This window comes from Lichenostomus cassidix, chromosome 12 (assembly GCF_008360975.1).
Source record: "Lichenostomus cassidix isolate B80296 chromosome 12, HeHo_3.0, whole genome shotgun sequence".
NCBI lineage: Eukaryota > Metazoa > Chordata > Aves > Passeriformes > Meliphagidae > Lichenostomus > Lichenostomus cassidix.
In genome coordinates this window covers 5328821-5347646 of record NC_139493.1, presented here as the reverse complement: position 1 = coordinate 5347646, position 18826 = coordinate 5328821, and the positions used below count along the sequence as shown (strand labels likewise).

Genomic DNA, 18826 nt, shown 5'->3' with positions numbered 1-18826 from the left:
GTTTGATGGCACAGACACAGGGCTGGGGCTGTCTGAGAGGTTTCCTGGCTCTGGAGAGTCTTATTTCATGTCCTGAATCCCTCTGCCTGTCTGGATTCTGCACTATTAATATCGGGGTTTAGCAGAAAGCAAGTTTGACATATCATAACTTTCTATTTTGACCTCTCCTTGACCCCCTTGTAAAACATTACTCAGTGAAAAACAAAGCCAGGAGGCTCTGCCAGTGTCCCAGGTGGTTTCAGTGCTGGCACTGATGTCACTTGGCTCTGTGCAGTGTCACCAGGTGGGGGGGGTGAGGGGCTGGTGGCTCTGTCTGCAGCAGAACATCTCACACAGCAGCAAAGAGGCTGCATGGAAATTCAAGATTGACCCCAAAGAGCCACAGAGATGCCAGGGGATGTGGATTGGCCATGTTGGACCAACACATCCCACTCAGAGCATGTTGGTGGGGTGCTGCCTGCACCCCTCCTGCTGCTCAGTGCCCCAGGAGCCACCAGCCACAGTTGGGTTCCCTTTAATTAAACACTCAGCAATGGAAATACTAGTGGTAAATCCCTGAATGCTGGAGTCCTGTGGCTAAACACCAAGGAATGTGTTTTATCAGCCTGGTCCTGCTCAGTGGTGAGGAGCATGGGGTATAAGGGTAATTCTGCACTCCCTGGGAAGGGAAGTGCTGCTTTGTCCCCCAAATGGCATTTTGTGGTGGCATCTGGTTGGGTCCAGAGCCAAGAATTTTGGTGACTTGAAATCTATTCCTAAGTATTAATCTCTATTTGTATGGATTGATTCCTTGGAAAAAGTTAATTTTGTTAGGAGCATAAATATATGGGCCTATTTTTTGAGGATTGGGATGTGTCTCTTACAAGACAGATTGTACTGAGGAAAATTATGGAATCACAATCACATCCTGGGCTGTGGGGTTCAGCCCTTACTTAGGTTTTGCAATTTCTGGCTATATCCTCCTTCATTAATTCAGGAGCTCTGTTTTAACTCTGGTTATGGATTGGATTTCACTGCTGCTGCATTTTATGAGCAAATGGAACATGACAATAGAGCACTTCTAAGAAATGGGGTGTGCCATTAAAGACCCTTTAAAGAAGTGCAGAGGTACCTCTTTTGGCACATACCAGATGCTGTTTTCATGCAGCAGAGCTAGGTATGGATTTTTTTATTTAATGTGGAAGCAATTTCTAAAGCCTTTAATTGACTTGCAAAGACTCAATGAAGGAAAAACTCAGTTGGAGTTATAGAGTTGCAGTTCTTACCTTTGGCTGCCATAAAATGCTTTGCATAAAAGGCTTTGAATAACATTATTTCCAAATACCAAAGTCGTTCACTGAAAATAAATAGAAATGTTTTCCATTCTTGAGGGAGCACAGGGTTTTTCCCCCCACCCTGCTTTTTTCTTTTTCCAAGACAAGAAAAAACCACTCAAGTTGTCCCCACTAGTCACTTTTTGGGGGGAATTTATGATCTTCACTATAAGGTTGGTGAGGCACTGGCACAGGTTGCTCAGGGAAGCTGTGGCTGCCCCATCCCTGGAAATATTCAAGGCCAGGTTGGATGGGGCTCAGAACAACCTGGGGACATGGAAAGTGTCCCTGTCCCTGGCAGAGGGTGGTCCCTGTCATCCCAAACCATTCTGTGGTTCTATGATTGAAAATATTATCAATATTAAAATTTAAAATATTGTTCATCAAACCTTGGGCTTTAATAAGCGAAGGATGTTAGTTCATTTGATTACAAAATCAGGACATGAGAACTGTCCCAGAAAGCTTTGTGGAGATTGGAAAATGGGGAGAGAGAGAGAGAGAGGAAGAATTTCAGATTCTGCCTTGCTCCTGGCCCCTTTCCCAGCGTGCCCCTCTTCTTTCAACAGCTCTGGAGCAGAGCACTGGGAATTACAATAGCAGTCACTTATTTACATGGAGAACTGTGATAGTGAAATGAGTCATTAGGAAAGGTATTTTGCAATTTTAATCAATTTGGTTGCTGCTTGCCAGCAAATTAAAAAACCTGCCCTCCAGGAAGTGTCTGCTGTCAGTGGATGAGGAAGCAGAGCTGGTCCCAGGGGAGAGCCTGTGGTCCTGACAGGGAGGGGGAGCATGGCACAGACAGCTGCTGTGAGATGAGCCCAGGACTCCCTCAATCACTAGGAAGTCCTTTTTGACCTAGTGAGCCCAGGATTTGCAGTGTCAGTCCCACCCTCTGGCTTTGGCTCTACTTCTGAGCTTCTCTTCAGAGCAGCAGCACCACTGCAAAGACTGACCACACTTAGAATACTTTATTTGCCCCCACCATCACCTGCTGCAGCTGGTTTCCTGCTCCAGGTCTGAGTTTGACACGAGTTTGTGTGAGTTTACCTGGAGGTGCCCTGCTGGGGTTGGCTGCAGGGACAATCTTGAGCATGACACCCAGTTCAGTATTTCTGGAGAAGGAAATTCTCATCTTTCAGCTCAGAGTTTTTGCAGCTTCCACAGCTGGAGCTGAAGCTCCTTCATGCCTCTGCTCCTGGGGAGTTTTCCCTCTGCCCTCCCACCTTGAATGCTGCTGCTAAGGATGTGCCAAGCTCAATCTCAGGTGTGTTTCTTTAGTTTTGGTCTTATTTTTGATTTTTGGCAGAACAGAGAAAGCAGCTGCTGAAACAACTGAATGCTGATATCCTCACAGCCCATAAAGTGGGTCAGGGCTGTACCAAAATAACTCTCCAAGTCGTCACACTGTGACCCCACACCTGAGAGTAAAGGTCTTCTGGTCATTTTGAGTTGATTCAGTTTTATAGGAAGAAAGAAATGGCAGTAATAAAACACCTTACAGTTGTGTTGTGGGGAGATTTTAAAGCTCCAGATTAACTGTGCCAGGTAAACTGCAGAGCAAGACCCTGGTTTTTCTACCTCTCAGTTGCTTCATTGTGCATGTAGAAAAAAGGGACACAAACGGGGCTGTTAGCTAAGCCAGGGGCATGCAAGGTTGAGTAAGATACAAGGTTTGTGGTGAAACTGCACCTTCCCAGCCAGAGCAAACACTGCTTAATGTTTTCCCAAACAGAGCTCCATGTGAAAACTAGAATATGCAGCAGATTGGTGAATGTGAGCAGGGGGCAGAAGTTTGCAATGATGGTAGAATCATAGAATTCTGAATTGGATTGAAAGGGGCCTTAGAGCACATCTTGTTCTAATCCCACTGCCACCTTCCACTTGCCCAGGTTGCCCCAAGACCCATCCAACCTGTTCTTGAACACTTCAAGGGACCCTGGGGCAGCCACAGCTTCTCTGGACAACCTGTGCCAGTGCCTCATCACACTGATAGTGAAGAGTTTTCTCCCAACATCTAGTCTAAATCTCCCCTCTTGTAGTTCAAAACCGTTCCTCTTGTCCTATCAGCATCTAGCCTTGTAAAAAACCACTCTTTTTTTTTTTTTTAATAATGATGTTAATTTATTTTTATAATGACAATTTTTTGTTGTAGTCTAGGGGCAGGAGAGCAGCCTCCAACTTGGCATGGAGGAAAGAAGAGCTGGGATTTAGGGCTGAGGAGAAAAGAGGAAGGATGCTGGTAGAAACACCGGGGAAATAAAAAAATAACAATTTGCATTTGGCTAACTGAGGGTGGTTTAATGGCGTGAGGAAACCCAACCAGGGCTGGGGGCGAGGACACAGTGGGGACAGGGTGCTGGAGTGAGGGATGTGAAGGTTTGCAGGGTGCCCCCGGGCCGGGGCGGGCTGGTCCCGCCTGGCTGTGCTGCTCCCGCCCCGTCCCGACCGCGGCAGAGCCGCGCCAGCGCCGCGCTCCGCAGGTGGGTCCTGCCGCTGTCCTGCGTGTCCCAAGGGTGTCCCAAGGGTGTCCCAGGGGTGTCGCAGGGGTGTCCCGAGGGCTCGGCAGGCAGCAGAAGGACGGAGCAGCGGGGTGCAGCCGCTGTTGCTGGTTTTCCCCACTTCCACGTGGCGCTCCTGCCCCGTCCGCTCCCCCGGCACAGCTGCTAGCGGCTGCGGCGATCCGCTTTGGTGGCGCGCAGGGAACTCGGGTGGGAAACACACGGGACAGGAGGTACCGGAGCCGAGGCGGGTTGGGGTGATGCTGCCGCTGCAGAGTGGGGTCCGGGGTAGCAGCATCCCGGGGCTGGGGGTCCGGGGGAGCAGTGTCCCATGACTGAACCTGGGGAAGCAGCACCCAGGGGAGGAACATTTCGGGACTGGGGGAACAGCACCCCAGGACTGAGCTGTGGAGGAGCAGCATCGTGGGGCTGGGAGTCCAGGGGAAAGAGCATCCTGGGACTGGCCGTCCAGACATGCAGAATCTCAGGACTGGGGTTTTGGGAAGAGCACCCCAGGACTTGGGTCTGGAGGAGCAGAATCTTAGGACTGGGAGTCCAGAGGAATAGCATCCTGGGACTGGAGGTCCACGGGAGCAGCATCCCTGGACTGTGGGTTTAGGGGAGCAGACTCTCAGGACTGGGGTTTTGGGGAAGAGCACTCCAGAACTGGGGTTTGGAGGAGCAACATCCCAGGACTGATGGTCCGAGGGAGCAGCATCCCGGGACTGACCCCACAACTCTGCCCTTTGTGTTCCAGGGCTCCCCGAGGAGCGAGAGCCCACCCGGCCATGCCGGCCCCCGCCGAGGCAGGGCGAGCCCCCGGCCCGCCGGACGGTGGCTGGGGGTGGGTGGTGGTTTTCGGCGCCTTTGTTTCCATCGGCTTCGCCTACGCCTTCCCCAAAGGCTTGGCCATCTTCTTCAAAGAAATCCAGGATTTCTTTGGCACGTCCTATGGCGAGATCGCGTGGATCTCCTCCATCATGCTGGCCACGACCTACGGTGCAGGTGAGTGATGCTGCACCTGCCCCCGTGGCTTGGGCTCTTGGAAGAGCAGGAATAAACCAGAAATCTCCATTCTGGGCCAGAGTAGAGGGAGAACAACCACGGTGTCCATCTGCGTGGGCACCATCCACAGGTTTATTTTCTTTAACTTTCAAAATGTTTGTTTAGGCAAACAAGCCATATGTGGAGCCTAAGGGGTTCCTACCCAGAAATTAGAGGATTACCTATGAAAGGCTTCTATGGGCATCAGGGAAAAAGCCCTGAGAACAGGCTGGTGTGAAATAACCGTCTCTGGGTTTCAGCCAGAGCTGAGTGTGGAGTAGAATAATAAATGAAGTGGCTGCTTTTTTATTGTGGCAGCTGATAATCACAGCAATGAAACCGCCGGAGTCAGACGTTCTTATCAGTTGTAAAGCAGTGCACATAACTTTGATCTTTTTTATGGTTTTGATATCACTTTCATGACTCAATGAAAAACTTGGGCTGCCCTTGATTAAATCTGCAATTGGAGGTGGACAGGAACCACATCTGCAATTGCAGGAAGTTTCATCAATATTTATCTTGGTTATTAATTAAAGAAATTCTGAAAATATTCTTTGTTTTTACAAATTGTTTTTTTTCCCTTAATAACTCGCTGTAGTGCTTTTTGGAGAGCACTTTTTGGAGAGTTGCTAATGAAAATAAAGATGTTTTGTGTAAATTTGTAAGATGGAAGTGAGGCTTGAGTCAGAACCTGTTGTAATCCACTCTGTTGTAGGCCAGCCTTGGTCCCACAGAGATGATCTCTTCAAAGGCTGAGTTCCTATATGAGAACCCCACAAATGGAGCACTTGGAGGGCAAAACCCAAACAGTGATTCAGAAAGAGAAACCCCCTGCTTGTGCCAGTGCTGCTGTCCCACTGGCTGACCCATCACACTGCAATAAATGTGCCAAAGTAGTTCCCTGGGGGCTCCCTGGCTGCCTCTGTGAGTTGTTGGCAGCTCTGCTTCGTCTTCCAATAAAAAAATGTCATCCCCTCCCCTGGTATGGAAGAGATGCTTCATGCCTCACCATGTCTGAGTGAGGATTGACTCTGCACCTGGCAGCACTTCAAGTTGCTCAAGGGATTTAGATGAGGAGCTTGAGCCTCCTGGGGTTCGGGTAATGGCCAGTGAGCTGGTGAAATGCTGCTCTCATCACCTCTGCTTCCTTCCAACTGCTCACTTTCCCACCATCTTCTTCTCTGTCTCTCCAAGTGTTCCAGCCAGTGCTGTGTGCTCTGCACCTGGGATGTTGTAGTGGACTTTTATCCCAATTACCTGAGCATCTCCTGCCTTTTTGCAGGAGCTTTAACTTTACCCTCCCTAATCCTATTACACAGTGATGTGGGGGATGATACAACTGAATTGCAGGCAATTGAACCTTTGCAGATTCCCACTTGCCTTGCAGGTGCTCACAGCTATGTCCATTTCCCAGTCCTCCCCTCCTCTGCTCTGGAGGAAGATTGATGCTTTCTGGTCCTCCCTGTCTCTGCAGTGACCCAGATGAGGTGCTGAGTCCCTGGTGGGAGCTGGCAGAACATGGAGTCAATGAAACTCAGGTGCCCAGGAGTGTACTGAACACCTCTGATTTGACTAACTGGTTTAGCTTCTGAATGACTGCAGTGATTTGGAAATTCTCATTAAAGGACAGTTCCTGTGAGCTGCCCAAGTCTGGCTCCACTGCCTGTTTGAGCTGTGAGGATGCAAAGCTTGATTTACTCTGCTGAAAAACTGGAAAACAGTTTAACACTGGATTTTTGCTAATCTTTCTGAAAAAAGAAATTCTAAATACGCCAAGCTTTCAACACACTCCTGAGTAACCAACAGAGCTACTCAACCAGGCGATTATTGCTGTAGTGTGTCCATGAAGCATCAGGCATATGTTCCTGGGGGGCTGGAGGGGCAGAGATTCATTTGCTGGGGTCAGGTGTGGGAATCAGAGCCATGGGAGGAAATCCCCATGAGGAATGACCCATCCCAGCTCCCTCCATCTCCAGGAGCATCACAGCTGCCCTGTGCCCTGGCAGAGAATGCACAGGCTGATGTTTTCACCCACACAGCTTTTGTTTGCAAACATCCCCAGGACACAGTGCCTGGTTTCCTTGGTGTTCTCATTGGTCTGAGGACTTGTTTTTGGGCTGTGCTTCTTACACTGTAACAGAGCTTATGTTTGCATTTCATAAATAATGCAAATGAAGCTTATTTTCTGGAAATACACGAACTAACCCAAATCTCCTCTGGAGAAGCTGTGTTGACGTTGACAGCACGGATGCAGATTTACAGTGACCACCTGAGGCTTTGCTTGTAGTACCAGAGGAGTTCCAGTTTTTCAGACTAAAACTGAAAATCAGCAGCCAAGACTGCTTCTGCCCTTCACTTTCTGCTGAATTCCCCTAGGAAGCTGTTTTATACCAGCCGAGGCTCTGGCAATATATATTACAGAAGTTAATGTGCCTTATCCCCCAGTTTCTTAATCTGAACTAGGTTGCAGAAAACAATTTTGTCACTATAATACAAGTAGTAAAACAGATTACTGTGCAGTAAAGTGGATAGCCTGGACTTTATGATGGGTACTTGTAGTTCTTGCCAGAGCTCCTGTTCAGCAGTTCCACATTTCCAATTGTGGAGGGCAGACTGGGAGGTTTGGGAGTGAGGAGCATGAGGGAACATTGCTTTTCTCTGACCAAATCCCACAGGCTGAAGCCCTATCAATATGATAAAGAAGGATTTGTTTTACAATATTTCTACTTTTCTTTTTTTTTTCCTTGTAATGCATGAAAAGCTCATTCCTTACCCCAAATGAGAAAGGTATTACAGAGCAGAGATTTGGATGTGTAGAAAGAAAAGGAACCAGGATCTGATCAATCCTTAGAGGTCTTTTCCCACCTAAATGATTACCTGATTCTATAAGGGACCAAGGGCCATGGCATCATCCTTCCCTAAAGGTGCGTGCAGCTGCACCTCAGCATGCAGGTAACAGGCTCTGGGGGTGAGGAGGGCACAGCAAATGCCCCAAAATGTGGAGATACCCAGATGCCCTGGGCAAGGCTTCTTTTTGCAAACTGCCTCCTTGGGTTTTGCTATGCCATCCCAAGACAGAGGTTCCCAAGATGCCCCATGAGGAGGGGTGAGTTTTGTTCAGGGAACAATCTCATTGCAAAGCCAAAACCCTTTAGCCTTTGCACCTCCTGATTTGGGCTCTGGGATTGTTTCATGTTCACAGCACCAAACTGAGCTGCCCTTGTCTCACTTTTAAGGGTGACACATTTCAAGCTAGGCCACAGATGTGTCCCTGGGGACAGCCATTACCTAGGGAAAGCAGGAGGCAGCTGAGCTCTAGGAAGGAAAAGATAAGCAGTATTAATTTGCTAGTAAATTAGTTGCCCTATTCAGCATCAGGGGAAACAGCCAAACATTCTAAAAATAAGAAATAGTGATGCCACTGATTTAATAGCAGCAATGTTCTTGTAGCTGTTACAGTCTGTAAGAGAAGTAAGGATTGTAGCAAGAAGTAATGTCTTTTATTATGGCTAACTGTTAGAGCTTGAACAATGAGCCAGCCCCCTGGCACGTGTGCCAGAATAGAGGGAATAATTTAATACTGGGACAGGATCTGCATTTTCTTTTTTTTTTATTTTTAATGGTGACTATGTGGCCAAATGCTTCCTTCATCTTTATAATGGAATAACAGGAATCATCCAAGGGAAACTCAGAGAGAAGATCCTCCAGCAGAGTAATTTCAGCTGCTTGGCTTGGATAGCTGGGGCTGCACCAGGGGACATCAGAGCTTCTTTTTAGTAATTTTGAAGAATTTCACTCTTTTGCAATTGCTGTGCATGCTTGTATAGAACTTGTAGGTTTAAATATGTGCTGCTTCTGTTAACCTTTAACACATAAAAAGCTCAGTTGCATCAGCACCATGCATTGTTTTTATTCAGAATGTACTGCAGTGGAGTTGTCTCAGTCTTGCTATACCCTGCTGTAAAACTGCCCCCAAAATCTCCATGGTGCTGCTCTAACACATCCAAATTTCTTTTAAAATCAAGGAATCACCTTCTGTCTATTTTACAAAGACAGCATCAGAGAGCCACATTTTGCAAACACAAGAAAAAAGAGATTGTTTCTGGTGAAAAAGCCTCAACCTGAAATCAGTGTTTATTAGTTTTGTTGTTTATTGTTTGGTAATTTGGTGAAGATCAAATTACCTGAAGATTTAATTCTGGAAATGCTCCATAACTGAATCTTTTCTCCAAAGAAACTTTCTTCCAGAGCTTGTAAGTGCTTAATAGAGCATCTGCTAAAGCAGCAAGGAAGAGATAGGGAAGCTGAAAGTCCACCATTGACCTTGAACATTTAATCCAAAATTTTATAGCTGTATTTTATTACACTGCTAGCATGATAAATTGCAGTGACAGGTTTAGAAAGCACCTTACAACATGCAGTGGCATAAAGCTATATTAATAATGAGTTTGATTCTGCAGTTTTTAACTTAATCAAAACTGCCAATGTTCTGCTCTGGTCCAGACTCCATCAAAACCTTCTCTGCCTCCAGAGGACTCACCTAGGGCTTTCCACCCATCCCAACTGCCTTCAAGTAGCTGTGAAGCACCACAGCACTGCAAGGGGAAACTGAGGCATGGGAGGGAGGTGGGTTTTTCCAAGGACAAGGTTGTGTTCACAGCAGTGTCACCTGTGCCAGCTCTCTGTACAGCTCTGCTTACAGCACTGGTTCAACAAACATTCTCAGGTGGGGTTTTTACTAGGATTTCCCTAGGCATGTGCTTTCCCACCAGGATATTTTGTGGAGGCTGAAACAAAAGGAATATTTTTCTGTTTATTCAAGGTGGATATCCAGCATCCTTCTATCCTGGCCCAAGCCCTGGCAGGTGCTGCCTGATGCTGGACTTCACCCTTTTCTTGCCCTCCCCACCTCCTGGAGTCCCATTCAATCAGCCTCCCCATGCTGTGGAAACAAGACATCATCTTGTGCAGGGCCAATCCCCAGGGTAGCAGCCCCATTACAGTCCTGGGTTTTGATAAGAAAGCTGCATGAGGAATGATTTGATTTCTGTAATGAATGGTGCTGCAGATTCTTATAGTTCTCCTGACTCTCAGAGAGCACTCCAGCTCTGCAAGGTCACCACATATGGGCTTATATTTTTTATTTTTTTAAATAGCTCTGTTCTACTTAAGAGCGATAATAGCACTATAGGTTCAGGTGAAATATTTCTGTGTTCGTGGACTTGGTCACAAAGCTTTATCATTTTGCCCTTCACTGGAGCTATCAAGGTCACCAGGCAGTAGTAATAGAGATGTGATAGACTTAATAAAAACCAAGATTAATAAGAAGTAGGAAGAAGGAAGTGAAGAGTTTTGGTAGGGGGGTTGTTAATGGTGTTAAGGCCAGGAGTAAGTTATAATTGAATTCCACTTGGGGGGAGTGAAACATGTGAAAGCTTCTTCCCCCAGATGCCAAGCTGTCCCAGAGCTGTGATGCTGTGCCTGGATGGGCTCTCCAGGGTGAGTGGTCTCTTGGTCAAGTCATGTTGGGTTTCCCATGGGTGGGCAAAGCCCTTTGGCCAGGCAGTGGCCAAATTGCCTGAGGAGCAATTGTTAAGAGTGGTGATGAGGGGTTGCTGACCTCCAGGAATGGACATTCCAGCCACTCAGGGAATCTGTTCTACAGCTGGACTTCCAGTGATGGAAGGGATAAAAACCAGTGGTCCTGCCAAGCAAAGGGACAGCTAAAGAAATCACAGGAAAGCAACTCCAACCCAGCGATGCTGTGACCTCATGAAGGTGAGCAGCTATGATCTGCTGTGAGATTCAGACCTGCAGCTGGGGAAACCACTGGGTGCTGTCCCCATGCAGGAGAGGTAACTTCATTGCCTAAATATGAACTGACACAAAGAACCTTGGCTGCAGCCCCAGCTGGGGAGCTGCTGGCCTGTGGCTCCTCTGTGTGCTGCAGGAGCAGTGTGTGTCTGCTGGGTAATCTGGAAATTGAAATGCCACAGCCCTGATCAGATAAGATTGCTGGATAAGGAAGAGAACACTTTGTCTTTCTGAAGTCTGGGCCTTGTCTGCTTTGTTTTTCTTCTTCTTCTTTCTCTTTTTTTTATTAACATCAGGTTGCTGCTGTGGCAAATGTAAGTATTCCTGATGGGAGGTGAGGGTGCCAGTGTCCCCAAGGGCATGCCTGGTGGGTGCAGAGCAGGGAGGATTGCTGCAGCCTGATTGCTGCAGTGGATCATTGCCCTCACTGCTGACCATGGTGCCAATCCTGCCCAGGAGAGCCAGCACCACAGGACTGACCAGTTTGATGACTGAATTGTCCAGACAATTTCTCCCAGGCTTGGCTTATGCATCATCTCACAGGGATTGTGCTGAAGCCGCAGCCATTATCCCCTTAAATGAGCTATTTCATTTAAGGAAAACTGACTGTTTCATTCCTGTTTCATTCAGGAAAATTGACCATTTTCCTCACCTGTGAGGAAGCAAGTGGGGCCAGCTTAGCTGTCAGAGCTGCTGTGGCACATGCTGGACTTCAGCCTCCTTATTTAAAATTGATTATTTTGCAATGCAAAGTAACACTAATAGAAAGGCATCAGGGTGGTTTAGGTGCAGACAGGTCTTTGGAAGCTGCTCTGCCAGGTCTGGCAGAGGAGCATTTGATGCTGTGGTTGTCACCTGGGGTGTGTCCTCTCTGCCTCTGCCCTCGGTGTGTGACCATCCTGTCCCCAGCAGCACTGCCTGAGGAAGAGCCTCTTGCCTGTGAGCCCCTCAGCTGATGCAGGTGCCAACCCAAGCAGCTGAGACTGACAATACATTCCATTATTAGCAGGCACCAGGAGTTGTTCTCTGGTGATCTGGAGCAGGGAGCTGCAGAGCTCAGCAGCCATGGGGCAGCCAGTGAGTGGCAGTTCTCCTCGCCCTGGTAGCACAAACACTTCAGAGCATGAGCTATCCAAGTCTCTTCTGGCATGGCAAAGAGTGAAAGGCTGCAGGTTTTAACCCTCTCATCCCTTTTCCCACATATTTACAACTGGGCCCTGAGTTTTCTCCAGCTAGCTCCCTTTCAGGCTGTGCATCATCACCAGGAGCTGGTGGCTGATCCCCCCTGTCTCCAGGGGCTGGTGGGCTCTGGCAGCACATTAATAACAGGGGGCACTTGCTTTCATTCTGGGGTAATGAGGAGGTTGCTCTGTTACAATGGGCTGCTACCCTGGTGGATAAATTAAAGAGCCAAAGGCAGTGTTGTTATTCCACGGAGGGAGTGAGATTATTACTGAGGAAATTGCAGGCCTGCTCCTGTCGTTGTTTTACTACTGGTGTGATAATAGACTTTGTTTCATTAGTATAAACGATTTCCCCCCTTTCCCTCCCAGCTGAGTACGTTGCACTCCTTCTTATGTCCCCAGTGAGTCCCCATAGTCAATGGCAATCATTCCTATTTGTGTTTTCACAATAGTTTGGAAAATATTGACTATCTGGGCAGTTCTTTTGGTGCTGACCAATGTCCCTGTGCAGGAACAGCTCTTTAGAGCCCCTTATCTCTGTGGAAAATCAGGAAGAGCTGAGCTGCATTTGCAGCTCCAGCAATGGGGCACTGGTGGTCCCAAACCTTCCAGCACTGTGCTCCATGCAGGGGAACATTTTCAAGTGTTGCTATTTTATCACCTGTGTGACCATCAAATGGTCTTGCCAGCAGGCCTAGAACATTTGCAGTGGCTCTGTGCCACTTTACACTGCCAGAAGGTCAGTGTTGTGAAGCCTGGAAAAAACCCCACATTGCTGGAAGCCTCTGGGTTACAGATTTTCAGGGTCTCAGCTCTTAGCTGCTTGTGTGAGAGCCCTACACTGAAATATTTCAGCAGAAATTCATCCAAGACAAGTTCCACCAAAAAGGAAGAACATGGTTCCTATTAGTACTAGGTTAAGTTAAAAAAAAAAAGAAAACCAAACTTTACAAATAAGGGATATATATATATATATATAAAGGGTCAGAGGTATGGGAGAGAAGAATGTTTTAGTCCCTATTAGAAATACATCAGTGTTTCACACCAGCACTGGAAGTTTTGCAGCTCATAAAAAATTCATAAGGCTTGAGGAAAACAGAAAGGCAATTCAGGTGTCTATTTTTTGAGCACTGTCATACTTGCAAGAGTTTAAGCCAGTCTGGATTGATATTTCTTGTTATATGCCAACTCTGCATTATGATCCTCTCTGGATCACAGTTCAGTGACTCAGAAAGAATGAATGACAAGGTGGCCTGGCTTTGTGGAGGAGAAGAGAGGAGAGTCCAGGGTATTTTGCTTTTTCTATGTGGTTTTACAATCTCCCCTTCAGGGTCCTTTTCACTTCTGCAAACACAAAACTCAAGGTGAAAAGTAATTGGACAAGCTAACAAATGAGTTCAGGCTTGCTGCATTCCCCACTGGCGAGTCTCTGTGTTTCTCTTGCCACCAAGAGCAGCCTCTTTGACACAGCCTTTCATGTCCCAACTAACAAAGAATGGAAATCTGCCACAGGTATGAGAAAAGAGAGGCTTTAAACAGGACAGGCACTAAACCAGAGTGATTTATATGGGCTGAAGGTAGTGGTTTACATTTCATCAGTCTTCCAGGGGCTCCATGATCCCAGCTGCATCTTTTGGGGATACTTGGTGCAAACTGTTGCTCTCCAGGCTGCAGAGGTTTTTTACTACAAGCAGGAGCCTCATGGTGTGCACCCTGCTCTGCAAGGGCTGGGGGTGTGAAGGGAAGCTCTTCTCAGTGGGTATTCCTTGCTCTTACCATGGAGAGGTGTCCCTGTGAGCCAGGGGAGGTGGAGAGCCACAGGCACAGCTCTGAGTGAAGCCAGCAGCAGGATGAGGCTCAGCATTCCCTCTGTGATGGATGATACATGATGGTCATGGGTGGAAATTCATCAGAAGGGAGGAAATCCCTGGGAGGTGGAAGAGGCTGCTGTGTCTCCTGAGGTTGGTGAGTGGGAATGCCATCCCTTCCCACAGAGAAACACCACCCTAATGGCAGCACTCTTGTCACTGGAAAGCATTGGGGTGCAAGGGATTAATTAAATGACACTTCCAATATCACCATTAGGAGCTGCAGTGCTGTCAGGGTGGGGCTGTGGGGACAGCCCTGAGAAGCCTCAGTGCACTGGGGACATTCCCAGCAGCTGGGATGGCTTTTGCTCCTCGCTCTGACTTTTCAGGGACTTGCACAGCATTTGTGTGGCTGCTCCTGCAAGGTCAAGCCAGGTAAATGGCAGCTTTCTGAGAGCTTTGCCAGCTGCTTCTCTTGCCCTGTTCTCACCTGGCACTGTAAATTAAGAAGCAAAAATCACCCTGACTGCTGTTAGCTTCTCCCACTGCAGGCTTGCAGGAGGGAACAATGACTTCATTTGGATGCCAGGACAGGGAGCTTGTGGTTCCTGCAGTTTCACCAGGCAGGTATTAGGAAATAAAGGTGCCTTGGGATCCAAGCTGCACACACTGTTACCGTAAATGGTTTCTCTGTGGTAATATACAATAACTTTATTCTTTCCATGCCAGCTCAGTAACTGGTAAATGAGAGGTCCTGCTTTTCAATTCCACCCTGTTGCCAGAGCCTGTCACACTTTTAATTTGTGCACTAGCTGCAAGCATAGCAGTAATTGTGTTTCCCATTTCCCACAACTGCAGTGCTGGCTTTGAGTTCCCTTTTCTTCAGTCCTCTGCCCCGACTTGAGCTATTTGATGTTCTCTGAATCTCCCCACATTGCTGCTGTTAAACTTACCTAATGTTTGATGTCTAATCAGCTTCCCCCTCAAGAAATCCTCTGCAGGTGGCATGGGGCAGAGCAGGAGGGGCACTCAGATCTGCTGGGGGTGATGCTGATGGCTGCAGACACCTGGGCAGGGTGCAGGGTCTGTGTGTGCTCTGTCACCTGCCCAGGCTGGCAGGGCTGGCAGCTGAAGTGTGCACAGTCCCCAAATGTGACAGATTGCGTGCGCCACTGCCCGCCCAGAGATGGGACAGCTTTTGAAAGGCTGCTCCCTTAAAGCCTGTGGATGTTTCTGTAGGTCCAAATGACTTAAGTGGAAGTAATTTTGGGGATGTGATTTTGCATTTGCTTCAATGCATTTGAAAGGTCTGCTCAGGACAGTTACAAACCCTTCAGCCTTCCAGCAGCTGCTCAGGGAAGTTTGGTTTCCCAACTGTTTGAGTATTTGGGTTGGATTTTTTTGTGTCTTGAGTAAGTCTAGCTTTTCCTGCATGGTGAGTCTTCATCATGGTCTTCACTGTGGATTCTCTGTGGTTGAAGAGTTTCAGTTCAGATGTTCTGCTCCTGTTTTCTCCTCTAACTGGATACACTAATTATCTGAGGGTGAAGCCAATACAGCTGTTTATGGACTGAAGGGAAAGGGACATTAATCCTGATTTCCCTTCTCCTAAGCTGGATGCTGCAAGAGAGGCACATGTGAGCAGTTCTGTTTTTCCTCCCATAGCAGGGGCTTCTCTCCATGGTAGCTGTCCCAGCTCAGAGCAGGAGAGGAGCCTTAGCAGGAACCTTGTGGGCTTTAAAAGCTCTGCTCCATGGTACAATATCCTATAGTTGTAGGGCTAATATGAAAGCCCTTTTCCAGTGGGTGAAGGTAATTGAAACCACATTTTCTTAGCTGAGTGATTAGATTGATTCTGCAGAAATGCGGACATGTGGAAAATTGAAAAATGGAAGAGTTGCATGCCCTTAGGCTGCAGATGAATATGTTGGTGCCTTTCTGAGGAGCACTGGCTCAATGTATTGAATTACAGGACGTGCTGAGACCAGCTTGAGCATGATGCAAGTTCAGGCCCTGACCAGGGGAAGCTCAGACTGAAGGAGGTCTCTTTTTCACTGTGCTGGTCTGAAATATGTACCTCTTGCCCCAGAACTCCTCACTGAATTCTATAGTGCTTTGTGCAGCAAAAGAATGAATGTGTGTGAATCCAGTTACAGGATTACCAGAACGACTCTCAAGGTAATTATACACACAGAGAAATTTCAATTGAATGGTGCATTTGATGGGAGCAGATCACAGCTCACACTCTTACTGGGATGTTGTTGAAATTGTGCTTTTGTGCATTTCATTTATGAGTGTTTTGACCTCAGACATCTAGTGAAAAGAATTTCTGTGAGCTTCATTCCCCAGATTAAACCAGCCATACCTACTGCTTTCTATTCTTGCACATTATAACAGCTGAGAACTTGCTTGGATGCTATCAGCCATGCTGAGAGAGGATTGGGGTTTCTGGGTTTCGTTCCTGTGCTGTGGTTTGCAGGGTCTGGAAAGAGCTGTGGGGCTATTTCTGGCTGAGATTATTTAAGCAAAGCTAAATATCCTACCCTGGCTCTGTGGTGGAGAAGATCCCACAGCCAAGCTCTGCAGAGATGCCTGAGAGTTTAAAATACCTGTTTCCAGTATGGTATGTGTGGGTGGTGTGGGTAGTGGCAGGAATGAAGGTAAACAGGCACAGTGGGCTCTGAAACACCATTGCTGTATGATGAGTAGCACCAGAAATAGCCAGGTAAGTTAAGATATTAAAGCTGCCTGTATTCCCCTTCCTCATTTCCAGCATCACTTTTGCAGCATTTTGATCGAGGGTTTTTAAATTACACAAAATCTTTTCCTTACATCTCTCATAGATTGGACTTTCCTGCTCAGTTTTCTTTCTCTGGTTCTAACTTCTCAGCCTGATTTGACTTCAGAGTTGGCTTTCCCTTGAGCAGAAGGTTGGTTCTGAGACCATGAAAATCTCTCCAATATATATTGTACCATGATTCTGATTTTTACTGGTCCTCCGTGCCTCGCTTCCTCACATTTCAATGTTTCCTTTCAGTGTGCACAGTCTTTGTCAAGCCATTTCCCTCCTTCATAATTTTGCACTTTTCTGAACCTCCTCTTTGCATAAATACAAGTCCTAACTGGTTCTTTTGAGCTCTGGCTAATCCATCATCCCAAACTTTTTCCACCTACACAGACTGCTATTAAGATTGAATTAACAACTGCTCTGCAGAAGCTTCAGTCCTGGTCAGCAGTATTGGAATTGCATTAAATAGAGGCATTAAAAATGCAACAGCATTCGTGATATCAGCCTTGCAATATGAACCACTGCTTTGTGGGGATAGTTTAACATCATCATAAATCAAGAATCATGATTTGTTATTGCTGTCTGCCTTCTCTGGAGACACTTGAAAGTCCTGGGGGAAGAACTGTCACCAGCTACACACCCATGCTGCCATCTCCATGTGGATCATCTCTGCTTTTCCATTGCCTTCCTGAAGCCACCCTAGGAGCTGTCAGCAGCACCCAGGGGCACTGATGCTGCAGAGCTTTCCCTGCTTTGTGTCAAACATGCCCTTCTGTCAGAAGATATGACCTCAAGGTCCCTTTTGCCCTCTCTCCCCAGGTCCCATCAGCAGCATTTTGGTGAACCGCTATGGCAGCCGCCCCGTGGTGATGTTTGGGGGTCTCCTGTGTGGAGTGGGGATGATCTCAGCTGCCTTCTGCACCAGCATCCTGCAGCTCTACATCTGCGTGGGCTTCATCACAGGTGAGAGCAAAGCATCTCCTTCCCCTGCACCCCTGGGGCTCCTGCTGGTGGCCTGAGGTCTCCACACCTGGGCAGTGAGTGGACAAACACAAATGCCATGGGAAGCTGGGGAGATGAAAAGCTGATGGGACAAGGGACTTGTCAATGGTCCAGATGAGGGTCACCTTTTTGCTTTTTTCAGCAAAGAGCACATTCCCTGCCAGTGCTGTGTTCCTGCCTGGACATCTCCTGTGGGATCTGGGCAGGGCTGTGCTCTCTGCAGCTCAGTGCTCTGTGCCAGGCTGGTGGGGACAGTGGCCATCAGTGCCCTCTGCTCCCCCTGAAGCAAACCCAGGTGGACTGTGCTCTACCCTGGGCAAGGCAAGTCCTTTTGGATACAAGTGTGACTATAAAGCACCCATATTCCTATTTTACTGTGTGTTGTCTTCCCTCTGTGAGATACATGAAATGAGATTTCAGGGGTTTGCTTCAGTTCATTTGCCCTTTGCCAGCTTGTGAGGCAAGAAGGTTCTTTATCTGAAAAAAAGGACTGCTGGAGTTGACTGAAAATAGGCAATAATCTTCCTATTGTGAAAAAAATAAAACTGTATTTCCTTCTTGAAGTTCCAATTTGAATTTACTGTATTGAAATACGAAATTCCTATTGGAAACTCAAACAGGATAATGCATAGGCTCAGTCCAGCATCTTTAAAGCCTGCAGGTGCCAGGTTATTGCTTTTAGAGGTGGATGGATTAGAGCTCTCCACCTGTGAGAGCGTAGATGCTTAATTGTAAGTATTTTTGTTTTATTATTTTGGATAAGGTACAACCAAAGTTTCCTCCAGTACAGCTAGGACATCTGCTTGAAAACATGACACAATGAGTTCAAAATTGGCTTTTGAGGTTGCCAGGTGTATGGTTTAATGAATGTTCCCAATCTCTCCGCAGACGCATTAAGTGTTGCTGCTTTCTGAATGTGAAAAGTGTGAGCTCAACATTTAAAATCAATATATCCAGCCACTAGCAAAGTAAATTGGGACAGAAAGTTTGTCACCCTCTGCTTCTATATCAATATTCCTTTATTAAATCTGTACAGTAGTGAATAAATCCCCTCTCTTAAAACCTTTCTCTTCCTAAGGAGTGTCACTGTAATTAAATGAAACTCTGTTATTATTGGATGAATAAATCTTGCCAATTCCTTGAAAGAGACTCCAGAAACAAAGTGATGGGAAATAAAAATAACCAATGTCTTCCAATATTTATTAATGCATGAACTTGCATCATTCCTTGCTAAACAAATATCCTTTAGGAAGGCATGGCAGTGACAGGACGAGGGAGAATGACTTTAAACTGACAGAGGGCAGATTTAGGTTATATATTAGGAAGAAATTCACTCCTGTGAGGGTGGTGAGGCCCTGGCACACCAGGGTGC

The 18826-nt window shown here is 47.0% G+C and overlaps 1 protein-coding gene across 3 annotated transcripts in view; it reads left to right on the top strand.

Moving 5' to 3' along the window:
- Positions 1-18826, top strand: part of LOC146431567 (monocarboxylate transporter 2-like) — a 35052-nt gene that overhangs the window by 7080 nt on the left and 9146 nt on the right. The window contains exons 1-3 of one of the 3 annotated variants that reach the window (XM_085072335.1): positions 3669-3796; positions 4572-4819; positions 17272-17415. In XM_085072335.1, the coding sequence (XP_084928461.1) occupies positions 4603-4819; positions 17272-17415 (361 nt within the window). In that variant the 5' untranslated portion in view covers positions 3669-3796; positions 4572-4602. Of the gene's footprint in view, positions 1-3668; positions 3797-3843; positions 4048-4571; positions 4820-17271; positions 17416-18826 lie in introns of those variants that run through there. The other 2 variants (XM_085072332.1, XM_085072334.1) reach the window with 2 other exon arrangements.